The sequence below is a fragment of the Pelophylax lessonae genome (genome assembly GCF_965119305.1).
Source record: "Pelophylax lessonae genome assembly, chromosome: 1".
Taxonomy (NCBI): Eukaryota; Metazoa; Chordata; class Amphibia; order Anura; family Ranidae; genus Pelophylax; species Pelophylax lessonae.
Genome location: NC_138768.1, coordinates 629,364,841 through 629,379,045, shown reverse-complemented (window position 1 = coordinate 629,379,045; position 14,205 = coordinate 629,364,841). Strand labels below are relative to the sequence as shown.

Genomic DNA, 14,205 nt, shown 5'->3' with positions numbered 1-14,205 from the left:
TGTCCCCAATCACTGCAGAGCGCCACAGCATTGTCCCCAATCACTGCAGAGCGCCACAGCATTGTCCCCAATCACTGCAGAGCGCCACAGCATTGTCCCCAATGATTGCAGAGGGCCACAGCATTGTCCCCAATGATTGCAGAGTACCCACAGCATTGTACTTCAATGATTGCAAAGTGCCACAGCATTGTCCCCCAATGGTTGCAGAGTGCCACAGCATTGTCCCCCAATGATTGCAGAGTGCCACAGCATTGTACCCCAATGATTGCAGAGTGCCACAGAATTGTACCCCAATGATTGCAGAGTGCCCACAGCATTGTACCCCAATGATTGCAGAGTGCCCACAGCATTGTACCCCAATGATTGCAGAGTGCCCACAGCACTGTACCCCAACGATTGCAGAGTGCCCACAGCATTGTACCCCAATGATTGCAGAGTGACCACAGCATTGTCCCCCAATGATTGCAGAGTGCCACAGCATTGTCCCCCAATGATTGCAGAGTGCCCACAGCATTGTCCCCCAATCAATGCAGAGACCAGCGTGCGTGCTCCCTTCAATTTAATGCACTTACCTGGCGGCGGCTCGGCTCCCGGCGGCGGCTTCTCCCCTCCTCGATATTTCGTCCTCTTCTGCGGCGACGGGAAGGTGAGCGGCTTCTCCCTCATCTCGGCCTCTCTTCTTCTCTGCGGCGGGAACCGGCGGGAAGGTGAGCGGCGGTGACGGTGAGTGACTGAGGCACGCACCGGCACCGCCCCCATTGCGACGTCAGCGGGATGTCCTGGATGATGATTGGTCCAGGCTGGAGACTGGACCAATCACAGCAAGGATATCACGAAAGTGGGGGTGTCCTAGCGCAGTGCCCTGCGCCCAGGTTACGCCCCCAGAAGGCAGCCAATCGGCGCCTTTCTGGGTCGTAAACCCCCCCCCCCCCCCCCCCACAGCCTCCACATAGGCCAGCGAACGCAATTTTTTTTAAAAACTTTATTGCTCTTTTTGTAAATTTTTTTTTTCTTTTTTTAGGGCCCTGGCGCCCCCTATGCACAGGCCGCCACTGTACATTAGACAATATTGGCTCCAAGGAGCTACAAGAGCATCTGTGGCGTCGGCCAGAGGATCCCCCAGACCTTGCTACGAACCTCTGCACCTTCCCGTTGAGACGAGAGGCCAACATGTCCACATCATGAGTCCCCCACCTGAGGCAGTTGATGAAACACCTCCTGGTGGAGAGACTATTCTCCCTGATCTAACTTCTGCTGACTGAGGTAATCTGCCTGCCAATTTTCCACCCCTGTAATATGTACGGCAGAGATGGCTGGAACAAAGCGCTCTGCCCATCTTAGAATGCCGGCTACTTCCCAGGCCGCTAAGGCACTTTTGGTACCTCCTTGATGACTGACATATGCCGCGGCCATGGCATTGTCCAATTGAATCCTCATCGGGTGCCCCTGCAGACGATCCATCCAATGAATCAGGCAAAGCCTGATCGCCGGAATTTCCAGGATATCGATCGGCAGACTGGACTCCTCCCGAGTCCAAACCCCCTGAGCAGGATCCGTACCCAAAAAACCTTCCCATCTGGAGAGGCTGGCATCCGTTGTGACCACCGTCCAGTACAGGGGGAGAAGCACCGGAGAGCAGAGCCAATAGATCAGGGATCCCCTCGTACTCCGGATCAACAGGATGAGATTGTCTAGAGCCTGTGGATTCGTGTTCCATTTGACAAGAGCCTCCTTCTATAGAGACTTGGTATGGAACTGAGCAAATGGAACCGCCTCGAAGGTGGAGACCATCAGGCCCAGCACTTGCATGCAAGACCTGAGGGATGATCCCGGTTGGAAAACAGGAGCCGTGTCGCATTCTGCAACTTCTTTAGTTTCACCTCTGGAAGAAACACCCGGGCTAAGGTCATGTCCAGGGTCAGGCCCAGATAGTCAAGTTTTGTGGATGAAAACAGAACAGATTTTCGGAAATTCAGTTTCCATTTAAACTCAAAGTTTGCACCAAAATGTCTACATTCCAGGTACCCCAGCAATCCCCTTCTGCCTCAGTAAAGCCAACACTGGGGCCAAAACTTTTGTTAACACCCGAGGAGCCGAGGCAAAAGACCAAAGGGTAATGCCACAAATTGATAAAGCTCCTCTCCCACGGGAAAGCGAAGGAAACGCTGATGCCCGACATATATTGGGATATAAAGGTAAGCATCCTTGATATTGATAGAGGCCAGGAAATCCCCTTGATGAAGGGATGCCACCACCATGCAAATGGATTCCATTTGAAATGCCTTCCTTCCTGGGAACCCCTGAAAGCATTCCGTTTCCAGAACTGGTACAATGAGCCCCTGTGAGAGCAGATCCTATACCGCCTCAAGAATACCTTGTAAACGATCTGCGGACAAACGCTGATTGGAAGGAAAGAACCTTGCCGGAGGCAAGGACCGAAACTCGATCTTGTACCCAGACCGAATCAACTCATGGACCCACTTGTCTTGAATCCAGAAGGTCCACGGATCCATAAAAAAAGCGAAGACGTCCCCCCCCACCTCAAATACCGTCGAGAGCGTCCCTTCAGGCAGAAGTGAGCTTGTCTGCGGTCCCGGAGGGGCCGGCTCTTGAATCCACAACAAGATGGCGGCTGCACCCCTTGCTACGCGGCTCCTGGGACCCTCCAAGGACCACCAGATACAGTTGGACAGCAAGGGGGGCCCCCCGCTAGGGACCCCCACCAGGAACACCCCCCCAAAAAAAACGTGTTTGTGGCGTGGACGGATACCTTCTAGCAAAGCATGTGTTTGGTGAAACCCCACTTACTTGCGACAATGTTGTCGAAACAGGCGGGAAAGGTGAATACCTTTGCCGCCTTGGAGGTTCTGTGGGTACCAAACTGCAGCCGACGCAGTAGTATCTGTATCCTCTCATTTTAAAGTTTCCCGCTCTGATACAATCAATGCATCCACCAGCGCCTTTTCATGCGTGACTGTAGTGGAAGAGGAATCATCCTCACTATCAGAAAACACAGGGTGCATGGACGCAGACCCAGTAGGGTGGGGAGTTAGGTATGGGGGGTGGTCCGCAGAGGGTCCCTGATATTAAGGGGAAGCGTAAAGTGTGAAGGAAGGGCACTCAGGGGTCTGACCAACCCAGGGGGTGGTCCACGTCCACCCCGAGGGACCACCAAAGGGGCAGGAGGGGGGCACTACTTACTGCACTCCAGACAGACCACCCACCATCTTGGCATGGGGGTGCTGCGGGCTAGAGGTACGCTGTGATTTAGATCATGACTAGGATCCTGACCAGGACTATGTGTTCTTGCGGGACCTTTAACTCGCCGGCCAGCCCCGATCCAGTGGGGCTATATCACGGCCAACCCAGCGTGGAGCTAAGGTCGGGTCTCGCTCACTGGCCAGACTGGGAAGACCATAAGGATCTAGGATATCCAGTCCGTCGCCCAGTCCGACAGTTGATTGTAGTTCTCACAAGAACAGAATTGATTGTAGTTCTCGTAGGAACAGAATTGATTGTAGTTCAGAAACAGAAAATAAAATAAAAAAATAAAAATTTAATCCCAAGCAACTAGGTCCTTACTCCTGACTAGGTAGAAAAAAAAAACTGAAATCCTATAGCAGGAAGTGGGAGTATACCCCCTGGGATTGCCCTATAGGAGTGGTCAAATTTCTTTCCGCCTAGTGTCCTACTCCTATGGAGAGCAGCATAAACCCATCGATCAAGAAGATATGGAGCTGTGTCCTTCAATGAATGAAAGAGAAATGGTATCGGTTTTAAATCAGTGAAAAATGTTTGCCCCAAAAATAAAATAGCCTAATAGCATTTGATTTTTACCTCATACTCACAGAACAAATGTGCATGCACTTTCACCAGGCAAACTGCTATACGCCTTTTTTTTATATAAATACTTCCCTAAAAGTAAATAAAAATATATATATAGAAAAAATTTACCCTAAGATTGTAAAATGTCAGTAACTTAGTAAATAAGTGTCAAACTAATTTAGGAGCCAGTCTGTTCAATATAAGTGTCAGTAAGCTTTATTAAGAAGTCAGAGAACATATGCTTCTAAATAGCACAACAGAAAAGGCTAATGTATCTGTTTAGCCATGACCAACTGGTTTCTGAGATTTCTCACTCAGCTTTCAGAGATTCACAAATTGAATCTATCCTTAAAAGCTATAGTATCCTGCTTGTGTATAAATTAAACAAGTGCATGCCTATATAATGCCTACAATATTGAAGACAAAAAAGCATTTTCATCGAAATTGTACACAATTCTAGTAGGCACCAAAGCTGTATGACAAAATCCTCTTTGCTTTGGATTTTTTTCTGTAAGCCTTAGTGCAAATTTAATTCCAGCGTTCCAAACCTATTATCAATACATAGCAAGATGTGAGAACTACCATGAACAGTGTGTAAGATTTTTACATTGGCAGGTTTAGAATGTTTTAGCATCCATAACATTGCCTAAAGACTGAAAAATATATTTCTCCCAATTGGTTCACAGAATCTAGTTTTAAATAATAAGTAGGCCATGCATCTAAAAGATTAGGTATCGTATTAGAACAGACAGAAAGCAAAGAGTACACAAATATTTCTGGAGGCATTACTGGTTTAACATGAGCTAGATTTCCTAAGTAACCGCCATACAGCTTGAGGTAGAAATGTCAAAGAGGAAGAAAAATTGTATCTAGCCACCAGCATTTCATATCCACTTGCATATCATGGTTAACCCTTCCTCCCTATTGACTAGACAATCAAATGCATACTGTGTGTGCTAGCCTGAAGTGAAAGAAAAAAATCAGGACAAATATAAATAATGGTCGTATGGGAACATACTGAATGGACTGTAGGAGACATGCTGTCAACTTCATCTTCATCTGAGAGATCAGCCATGATTACAGAGTTCAGATCTGCAATATCGTCAATGTCCTCTTCTCCAGTCAATGTGGTCAGAGTGTTGCCAAGGGCATTGAGCCTTTTTCCGATATTTGGATCCATATGCACATCAATACCACACATCTTCCACAATACATTGAGGGTCCATGTGCCAGCACTATTGCTTTCTAGTGTTGAATAAAGAAATAGATATGAATGCCTGCTCTTTTAGAAACTCAGCACAAGAATGTACAAACCAAACTGTATTTTCATAAATCCTTAAGGTTATAATAGGAAATGCTAATTTAATCGTACCTGCCGAAGCTTGCCCTGTTGTCCGAGAACACACTTCATATGTTCCATCTGGCACAACACCTATGAAAGCAAGAGTATTTACTAATAAGTTAAAAGGATAAAAGTCATAAACTCTAAAGCTAGCACCTCATTCTCCCTTTAAGTTATTGATCGCGGGTGACTTTAACAATATCCTAGATTACACCCTTGATACCTCTAATCCACAACGAACACCTAAACACGATTTATCTCAGTGGGCTGAGGCTGCTGGATTCACTGAATTATGGAGGTGGAAACATCCCATGGACAGGTGTTATTTGCATTTGTCTGCAGTGTTTACCTCCTCATCCAGAATGGATATGGCGTTTGCCAATGAGACTCTCCTATCTATGGTGTCTGATGCTACATATCTTCCTGGGAGTGTATCTGATCATACCCCTATGCAAATTATCCTACAAATTGGAGACTGTGGGTCTAAGAGGTCCTGGCGATTGTCACCTGGCTTGGTGGGAGAGTCTGTGGTAGAGGAGATCTTTAAACCACACTTAAAATCGTTCTGCCAAACTAATGAAGGGTCACTTACCTGCCAAATTTAATAGCATGCATTTAAAGATACTTCTAGGGGATATACATATCAGCTATTAAAGCAGTGAGGACAGAACAAAACTACATGTTGGCCAGCCTGCATGACAAAGATCGAGAATGCGTAAATGAGCATGCTGTTACTCCTTCCCCAGATACTAAGGTAAATTTACAATGTGTTCGGAGAGATCTGCACCTCCATTATCAAGACATTGCACACTGCTCCTTGCGTCAGAGTGCGGAAGGATTTTTGAACAAGGGGAAAAAAATGGGAAGATGTAAGCATTATTGACGGCTAAAGATACATCTCAGACAGTGATCCCTTACCTTTCCTCCCAATTAGGAGTGTTGCTTATTAACAGGGAAGATGTGTTACAAACATTTGTTTTCTTTAATACAGACCTCTACTCGCATATACCCCCTTATGATGCAACAGATCTATTGGCAATTTTAGACCCCCTGAACTTGCTTACTGTGCCTGAAGAGGCTAGGGAGACTTTAAATGCTTCCTTTAGGGAGGTGGTGGTGAACACCTAGTGGAAAAGCACCAGGTCCGGATGGACTTCCGATTGAGTGGTAATAACACTATGCTGAGGTTCTTTTACCAAGATTACTTAAGTTGTACACTGAGTGTTTTGAGCCGGGCTCCCTTCCCCCCATTTTCTATGAGGCACATATAGTGCTGCTAGCCAAGTTTGACAAGGATTCCATTCAAAGTTCCTCTTATAGACCTATCTCTCTACCTAATTTGGATATCAAAATACTCACCAAATTGTTAACGAATAGACTCATGCCCGTCTTGGAGCACTTAATTTTTCCTGACCAAAAAAAGCCACTGACATCAACCTGCATAGGATTTTTTACCAATACGCAATTAGGACCGGATATATCCAGCGGAGGTGTTCTTGTTTTTCTAGATCTGGAAAATGCCTTTGATTCGGTGAACTGGCAGTGTATGGCATTAGTGTTAGAGGCATATGGGTTTGGCTCTAGGTTCAGGCAGTGGATAAATATTTTATACCATAGCCCTATTGCAGCCATTAAACTTAATGGCCTGATCTCTTGATCTCTCTGATCCTTTTTTCCAGTAAGACGGGCACCCGGCAAGGTTATCCCATGTCCCCCGGGCTCGTTGCCCTGTTAATTGAACCTCTGGCAGTGGCTCTGAGAGCCTCGTCAGGGGTGCGCGGTATTCAGGTCAGAAGTCTGACAGAAAAGATGGCACTGTATGCTGATGACACAAGTATTAATTCTGCGTGACCCTGATGCGTCCCTGGTAGCCACTTTGTGCATTTTGACCTCCTTTGCTGGTTTCTCTGGCCTGAAGGCAAATTGGAGCAAATCCCAAATTCTCCCACTAAAAATCCACTCTCTGTCTTGCAGGGTTGCAGTTAATTGCCCATTACAAGTAAATAAAGTCAAATACTTAAGCATCCATATTTCTAGTTCAGTTTCAGACTTCATTACCTTAAATGTTACCCCTCTGCTACAAACATTGAAAGGTAGACTGCAGGCTTGGCAGAATCTACCCCTAACACCTATTGGGAAAGTAAACCTACTAAAGATGAAATGTCTACCCCCTATTCCTGTATATATTTAGCAATTCACCCATGTGGATTCCAAAATATATACAGTGCCTTGCAAAAGTATTCACCCCCCCCCTGAACTTTGCGACCTTTTGCCACATTTCAGACTTCAAACATAAAGATATAAAACTGTAATTTTTTGTGAAGAATCAACAACAAGTGGGACACAATCATGAAGTGGAACTAAATTTATTGGATATTTCAAACTTTAACGAATAAAAAACTGAAAATTGGGCGTGCAAAATTATTCAGCCCCTTTACTTTCAGTGCAGCGAACTCTCTCCAGAAGTTCAGTGAGGATCTCTGAATAAACCAATGTTGACCTAAATGACTAATGATGATAAATAGAATCCACCTGTGTGTAATCAAGTCTCCGTATAAATGCACCTGCACTGTGATAGTCTCAGAGGTCCGTTTAAAGCACAGAGAGCATCATGAAGAACAAGGAACACACCAGGCAGGTCTGAGATACTGTTGTGGAGAAGTTTAAAGCCGGATTTGGATACAAAAAGATTTCCCAAGCTTTAAACATCCCAAGGAGCACTGTGCAAGCGATAATATTGAAATGGAAGGAGTATCAGACCACTGCAAATCTATGAAGACCTGGCCATCCCTCTAAACTTTCAGCTCATACAAGGAGAAGACTGATCAGAGATGCAGCCAAGAGGCCCATGATCACTCTGGATGAACTGCAGAGATCTACAGCTGAGGTGGGAGACTCTGTCCATAGGACAACAATCAGTCGTATACTGCACAAATCTGGCCTTTATGGAAGAGTGGCAAAAAGAAGAAAGCAATTTCTTAAAGATATCCATAAAAAGTGTAGTTTAAAGTTTGCCACAAGCCACCTGGGAGACACACCAAACATGTGGAAGAAGGTGCTCTAGTCAGATGAAACCAAAATCGAACTTTTTGGCAACAATGCAAAAAAGCAACACAGCTCATCAACCTGAACACACCATCCCCACTGTCAAACATGGTGGTTGCAGCATCATGGTTTGGGCCTGCTTTTCTTCAGAAGGGACAGGAAAGATGGTTAAAATTGATGGGAAGATGGATGGAGCCAAATACAGGACCATTCTGGAAGAAAACCTGATGGAGTATGCAAAAGACCTGAGACTGGGACGGAGATTTTTCTTCCAACAAGACAATGATCCAAAACATAAAGCAAAATCTATAATGGAATGGTTCACAAATAAACATATCCAGGTGTTAGAATGGCCAAGTCAAAGTCCAGACCTGAATCCAATCGAGAATCTATGGAAAGAACTGAAAACTGCTGTTCACAAATGCTCTCCATCCAACCTCACTGAGCTTGAGCTGTTTTGCAAGGAGGAATGGGCAAAAATTTCAGTCTCTCGATGTGCAAAACTGATAGAGAAATACCCCAAGCGACTTACAGCTGTAATCGAAGCAAAAGGTGGCGCTACAAAGTATTAACTTAAGGGGGCTGAATAATTTTGCACGCTCAATTTTTTCGTTTTTTATTTGTTAAAATAGCTTGAAATATCCAATAAATTTCGTTCCACTTCATGATTGTGTCCCACTTGTTGATTCTTCACAAAAAATTACAGTTTTATATCTTTATGTTTGAAGCCTGAAATGTGGCAAAAGGTCGCAAAGTTCAAGGGGGCCGAATACTTTCGCAAGGCACTGTGTATGTATGTATGTATATATATATATATATATATATATATATATATGTGAATTGTACTCACAAGCTAATTCTCATAAATTAGCTATGCTGGTGGAATCCTAGGTTTCACTGATTCCCATCAAGCAGGTAAGTGTGTGACTAATGAAAAAAGGAAAAAGATAAACATTTCATAGATTTATGGTGAGTAGTTTTATTGTGAGGAGTCAAAAGGGTGCCGGTGAGGAAACAAACTCCAGTAGTGATTATAGGAGTTTTAAAGTAGTTTCCACTGTTACACTCACTTTTTGTAGTCTTGCAGCAAGGTGAAGGTCCGGTTTGGCAGTGCTTCTCAGGATGTTCCTCTGGCCCTCTCGCAGAGGGAAGTGAGCAGTTCCCCGGCCTTATATAGTGGTTCGGGCATGCGCAGTGCTGCGCGATACCACATGTCACTGCCGTGACGCGGCAGCTTCCCAGTGCGCTTGCGTCGGGAGAGGCTTGGTGCGCTTCTGGGATGCCGTGTAGCCGTGACAGGCTATACTGGCCGCCGGCACGTACAGTGGAGCTGAAACCCCGGGGAGGGGAATCAGAGGGGGGTAATCAGTACCATCCTTTTGCTCCTTTAGCCCCGGTCTTGGGGTACCGGGGATTTCCGTGCCGGGTGCGATTTAAAAAGGATCAGAGGGGCAGTCATTTCATGGTATCGAGTTAACATAAAAATACAGCATAATAAATATTTATGGAAATCATTAGTATTGGGTCATATAAATTTATAATAATTGTGGAATACAGGAGACATATTTCTAGTTATACATTTCTAGTATTAACAGCAACAGCAGTTGAATACAAAGGTGGGAAGTGACACAAAATGTGTCTGGGTCGGCTTGCTGGTAGGGGGAGAGAGGATGGCCCGAGTTGGACATCCCATGAAACTGGGTGTATCTCATATTGGTTGTTTTAATGAGGATTAGAGGATTTTCTGTCATGGGTAGGGCCCATATAGGGTCTCTGGGAGGTGTCTAACTGTATTATTAGACATTCGTTTTTTGAAAGGGAGGAGTTCAAGATTATGGGTGTTTGTTTTCCATTGGTTTAATCGTAAGACTTCTTGGTTTGATAAGGATAGATTGTGAGACTAATTAGGGGTCACAAAAGAGCTAGATCAAGGGTTTGGGTGAGTGGATCACTAGGGTTTGGGTGAATGGATCATGTTTTGTTTCTAATGAAATTAATCAGTTTTTCCTGAGGCAAAGCCTTCAAGGAATGGGAGGAAACTTTCCGCTTCATTTAGGCCAGGTGGTAGTGTTGCTTTTAACAGTCTGATCCAGCACATTTCAATTTGTGATAGTGTCTTATTTCCAATCCCCTCCTCTTGTTGGGATATGAATTTGGTCGAGGGCCATGAATGTAATTTTAGCCATTTTATAATTGTGGTCATATGCGACATGTCTTCCAAGAGGGACATAATAGTTGCCAATCCGCATGCTCTGTAGGTTTTTATTACCCTTTTTCCGAATTCCTGTCGGGTTTTGCCTACATAAAAAGAGCCACATTCAAAAAGAACTAAAAGATAATGAAGAAATCACCATTAAAGCCTTGGATAAAAGGAGGGAATGTCTTCATAATGGAGAAATATAGATCCATGTGTATGAGTGTATTAGAAAACAAGAAATGCTACAAAAAAATATCACCCGTGATGATACAAACCTACAATGAGGAATTCTACAGAAAAACTGACAGAGCATTCAACAATGGAACCATATCCCAAACTTTGTGGGAATACATACGAACCACACACCCAAGAGTACCCACATTTTACTCTTTACCTAAGGTACACAAAGACCAAAAAAACCCACCAGGTAGACAAATAATTTCGGGAAATGGCAACATCACGGAATCAACAAGCAAAGTTATTGATATGTGGAAAAATTTGGTGTTAATAACCAAAACAACCTGCGCTAAAGGATAATAAAAATAAATATAATGATGATTGATATTAAATTATTGGTGCATGTGAACAATAATATATGTGTGGAAAAAAAGGGGGTTTCAACAGTGACGTGGGGTCTAAGATACATATCAATAACTTTATGAGGGGGGTACGGCGCTCAACCAAATCACATAAAAACATACATTAAATAAATATATACAGTATAAGTGCTAATTTTAATTAAATTTCAATTGTGATTTATAAACCATACAAAGTGAAAATCCATGCAAAAGGTGAAATAGTGCATATAAGTTAAACTATTAAAGTCTCTAGTGCAAAAGGGCCAGCAAGAGATATCTCAATCTCAAGGCAGCTGGTGAGTATCCTGAAGCTTGATAGTAGAGATACACTTCACCTTCACCTTCACCCAGTGAGTGCATAAATGACTGCTTACCATATATATCGGACCCCTTGATTATAGGGGGTCACATAAGTGGTGATATCTCTCCACTGATCAAAATGGGACAATAATCCATAAATATCCTTCCGTACTAGGTATACACAGTGGAATTTTTAAATGGGTCACTCTCCCTTTAAATATGAGGTATTATTCACGGTTTTTAATACATTGGGACATGACCCCTGATGACGTTGGCGCCGTGCTGACGAAACACGTCGGAACGTGAGATCGTAACAGCGGAAGTTCCGGTTTGAGGTGGAACGCGGAAGCGGTGTCTCCATCGCCTGAAAACCGCGATCTCCTTGATAATGGCTTATTGAAACATGACTGTAGTAAGTGCAAATTTAATTCAATAAATTGTCCACTGTTTGATACTACGCCATGAGAGCCCCTCTTTCTTTTCTCTACATATCTTCGGTCCCAATGAATTAAAAAACGGGAATAATACCTCATATCTAAAGGGAGAGTGACCCATTTAAAAATTCCACTGTGTATACCCAATACAGAAGGATATTTATGGATTATAGTCCCATTTTGATCAGTGGAGAGAGATCACCGCTTATGTGACCCCCTATAATCAAGGGGTCCGATATATCTGGTAAGCAGTCATTTTTGCACTCACTGGGTGAAGGAGTGAAGATGAAGGTGAAGTGCATCTCTACTATCAAGCTTCAGGATACTCACCAGCTGCCTTGAGAATGAGAAAGAGAAATCTCTTGCTGGCCCTTTTGCAATAGAGACTTTTTTTTTTCCCCTTATTTTAACCACTTGCCGACCGCCGCACGACTATCTACGTCGGCGGTCAGCCCCTCACAGGCAAAGTGACGTAGGGCTACGTCACTAGCTTGTGAGGGTCTAGGGAGCGAGCGAGCGCCCCCAGAGGCGCGCTCCCGCTCCCGAGTGGTCACGGACCCCCCCGCGCGTGTGACCGGCGGACCCGATGTCCGCCGGCCACTCTGCGATCGGCGGGGGAGAGGGAGAAAGTCAGGCAGCTTGTGTAAACAAGCTGCCTGTCATTCTCCTCGCTGTATGAGAGCTGATCATCTGGATCTACTATGTAGATCCGTTGATCACTCTGCATACAGCTGAAGCCCCAGCCAATCACAGTTAGAATCACGCCCCTAGGGACACACACAGCCCCTCCCTCTCAAATAAAGTTAACCCCTTCACTACCAGTGTATTTTTACAGTAACAGTGCATATGTATAGCACTGATTACTGTAGAAATGTCACTGGTAACCCCAAAAGTGTCAAAAATGTCAGTCAAGGGTCCGATCTGTTCGCCGCAATGTCGCAGTACCGCAAAAAAAATCGCAGATCGCCGCCATTACGCGTTAAAAAAAAAAACAACAAAAATGACAAAAATCTTTCCCTTAGTTAGGAAACGCAATAACTTTTGCGCAAACCAATCAAAATACGCTTTTTGCGATTTTTTTTACCAAACATAGGTAGCATAAAACAAATTGGCCGAAAATTTAAAAAAATTTTGATTTTTACATTTTTTTTGGGGGGAATTTCATATAAAAAAAAGGGAAAAATATTGCTATTTTTGTAAAATGGACGCTCTTTTTTTGTTTATAGCGCGTGATCAAAAAATCGCACAGGTGATCAAATACCGCCAAAAGAAAGCTCTGTTTGTGGGGAAAAAAAGGACGCCAAATTTGTTTAGGTACAGCGTTGCACGACCGCGCAATTCTCCGTTAAAGTCACGCAGTGCCGAATCGCAAAATACCCCCTGGTCGGAATGGGGGTAAAATCTTCCGGGGCTTAAGTGGTTAAAAAGTCTATCTTAATATCTATCTGAAACATTTTTTTTTGTATTTTATGCTATTAAATCATGTATTATACATTCATACAATCTAAATGAATTGCTTTATTTCTGTTCAGGAGAATGTTTTGTCACAGGATAGGGTCACTTCAAAAGTTTAGACAACAAATATTTTACTTTCAGCGGGATCTGTCATAACCTACCTACTTTCCAAAGACAACACCGACAACACGTTTTCTGTTGCTATAGAGACTGTGCAGGTAAGACAGTTTACTACTTGTAAAAAGAGCGCAGCCAACCAAGCCCAAGCTCCAAAAATGCCTAATGGAACTGAACCTATTCTGTTCCTAAAGAGGGCTACAAAGGACATTAAAATGGTCATAGCAGGGCAGAAGGTCAGGACATTGCGGTTATAAGAAATTAGTGGTACCCATTCACATTCAATGTGCAGCTGCCAGCCCTTCATCCTCTCAGTTAGTAATCCTGCTGGACTGAAGTTCTTCCACCTCTGTTGCCATTCATGCCCACTTTGACTGCGCCATGTACCGGTCAAAACAAGGTACTGCAGTGCACATATGCGTTAATATTCCTGTGCTTCCTTGGCAGCAGATACAAATCATATTAAGTGACCCTGAGCCAAAGGTTCCTACAGGTCCCTGCGTGCCTAGGTATCCAGTCTGCATCTTCAGCTTTCACATTGTCCTTGTGGTTTTGAAGCAGTTCTTCTTGGTCTCTCTCAAACAGCTACAGATTAATTTAAACTGAAATTAATAGAATAATAAAACTCATAGGTATCTGAGAATTGGAACCACCAATACATGTTTTATTCCCTCTAGCAAATTGCCTTCCGTGTTTCAGAAGAGCCAATATTTACTCCAGTCTTGGAGAAATCATCAAATTTTTCAGATGTGTTTCCCTATGCATTTGCATATGTCTCTTTATCTTTTTGACAAATCCTTAGTTTTTTTTTTTTTTTTTTTTTACAAAAACAGGGTTTCTTCCTTTGGTTGGGGAGTGTCCCCAGGAATTGGGGACATTTGATCACCCTACTCTAAAGTATTGAAGAGCATA

At 43.8% G+C, this 14,205-nt stretch overlaps 1 protein-coding gene across 11 annotated transcripts in view; it reads right to left on the bottom strand.

Annotated features, from left to right (window-relative positions):
- BLTP1 (bridge-like lipid transfer protein family member 1) overlaps positions 1-14,205 on the bottom strand; it is a 754,177-nt gene that overhangs the window by 175,084 nt on the left and 564,888 nt on the right. For all 11 annotated transcript variants that reach the window (XM_082243836.1, XM_082243839.1, XM_082243842.1 and 8 more), the window contains 2 exons: positions 5,198-5,257; positions 4,844-5,070 (listed from right to left, as the gene is read on the bottom strand). In XM_082243836.1, the coding sequence (XP_082099962.1) occupies positions 4,844-5,070; positions 5,198-5,257 (287 nt within the window). The remainder of the gene's footprint in view (positions 1-4,843; positions 5,071-5,197; positions 5,258-14,205) is intronic.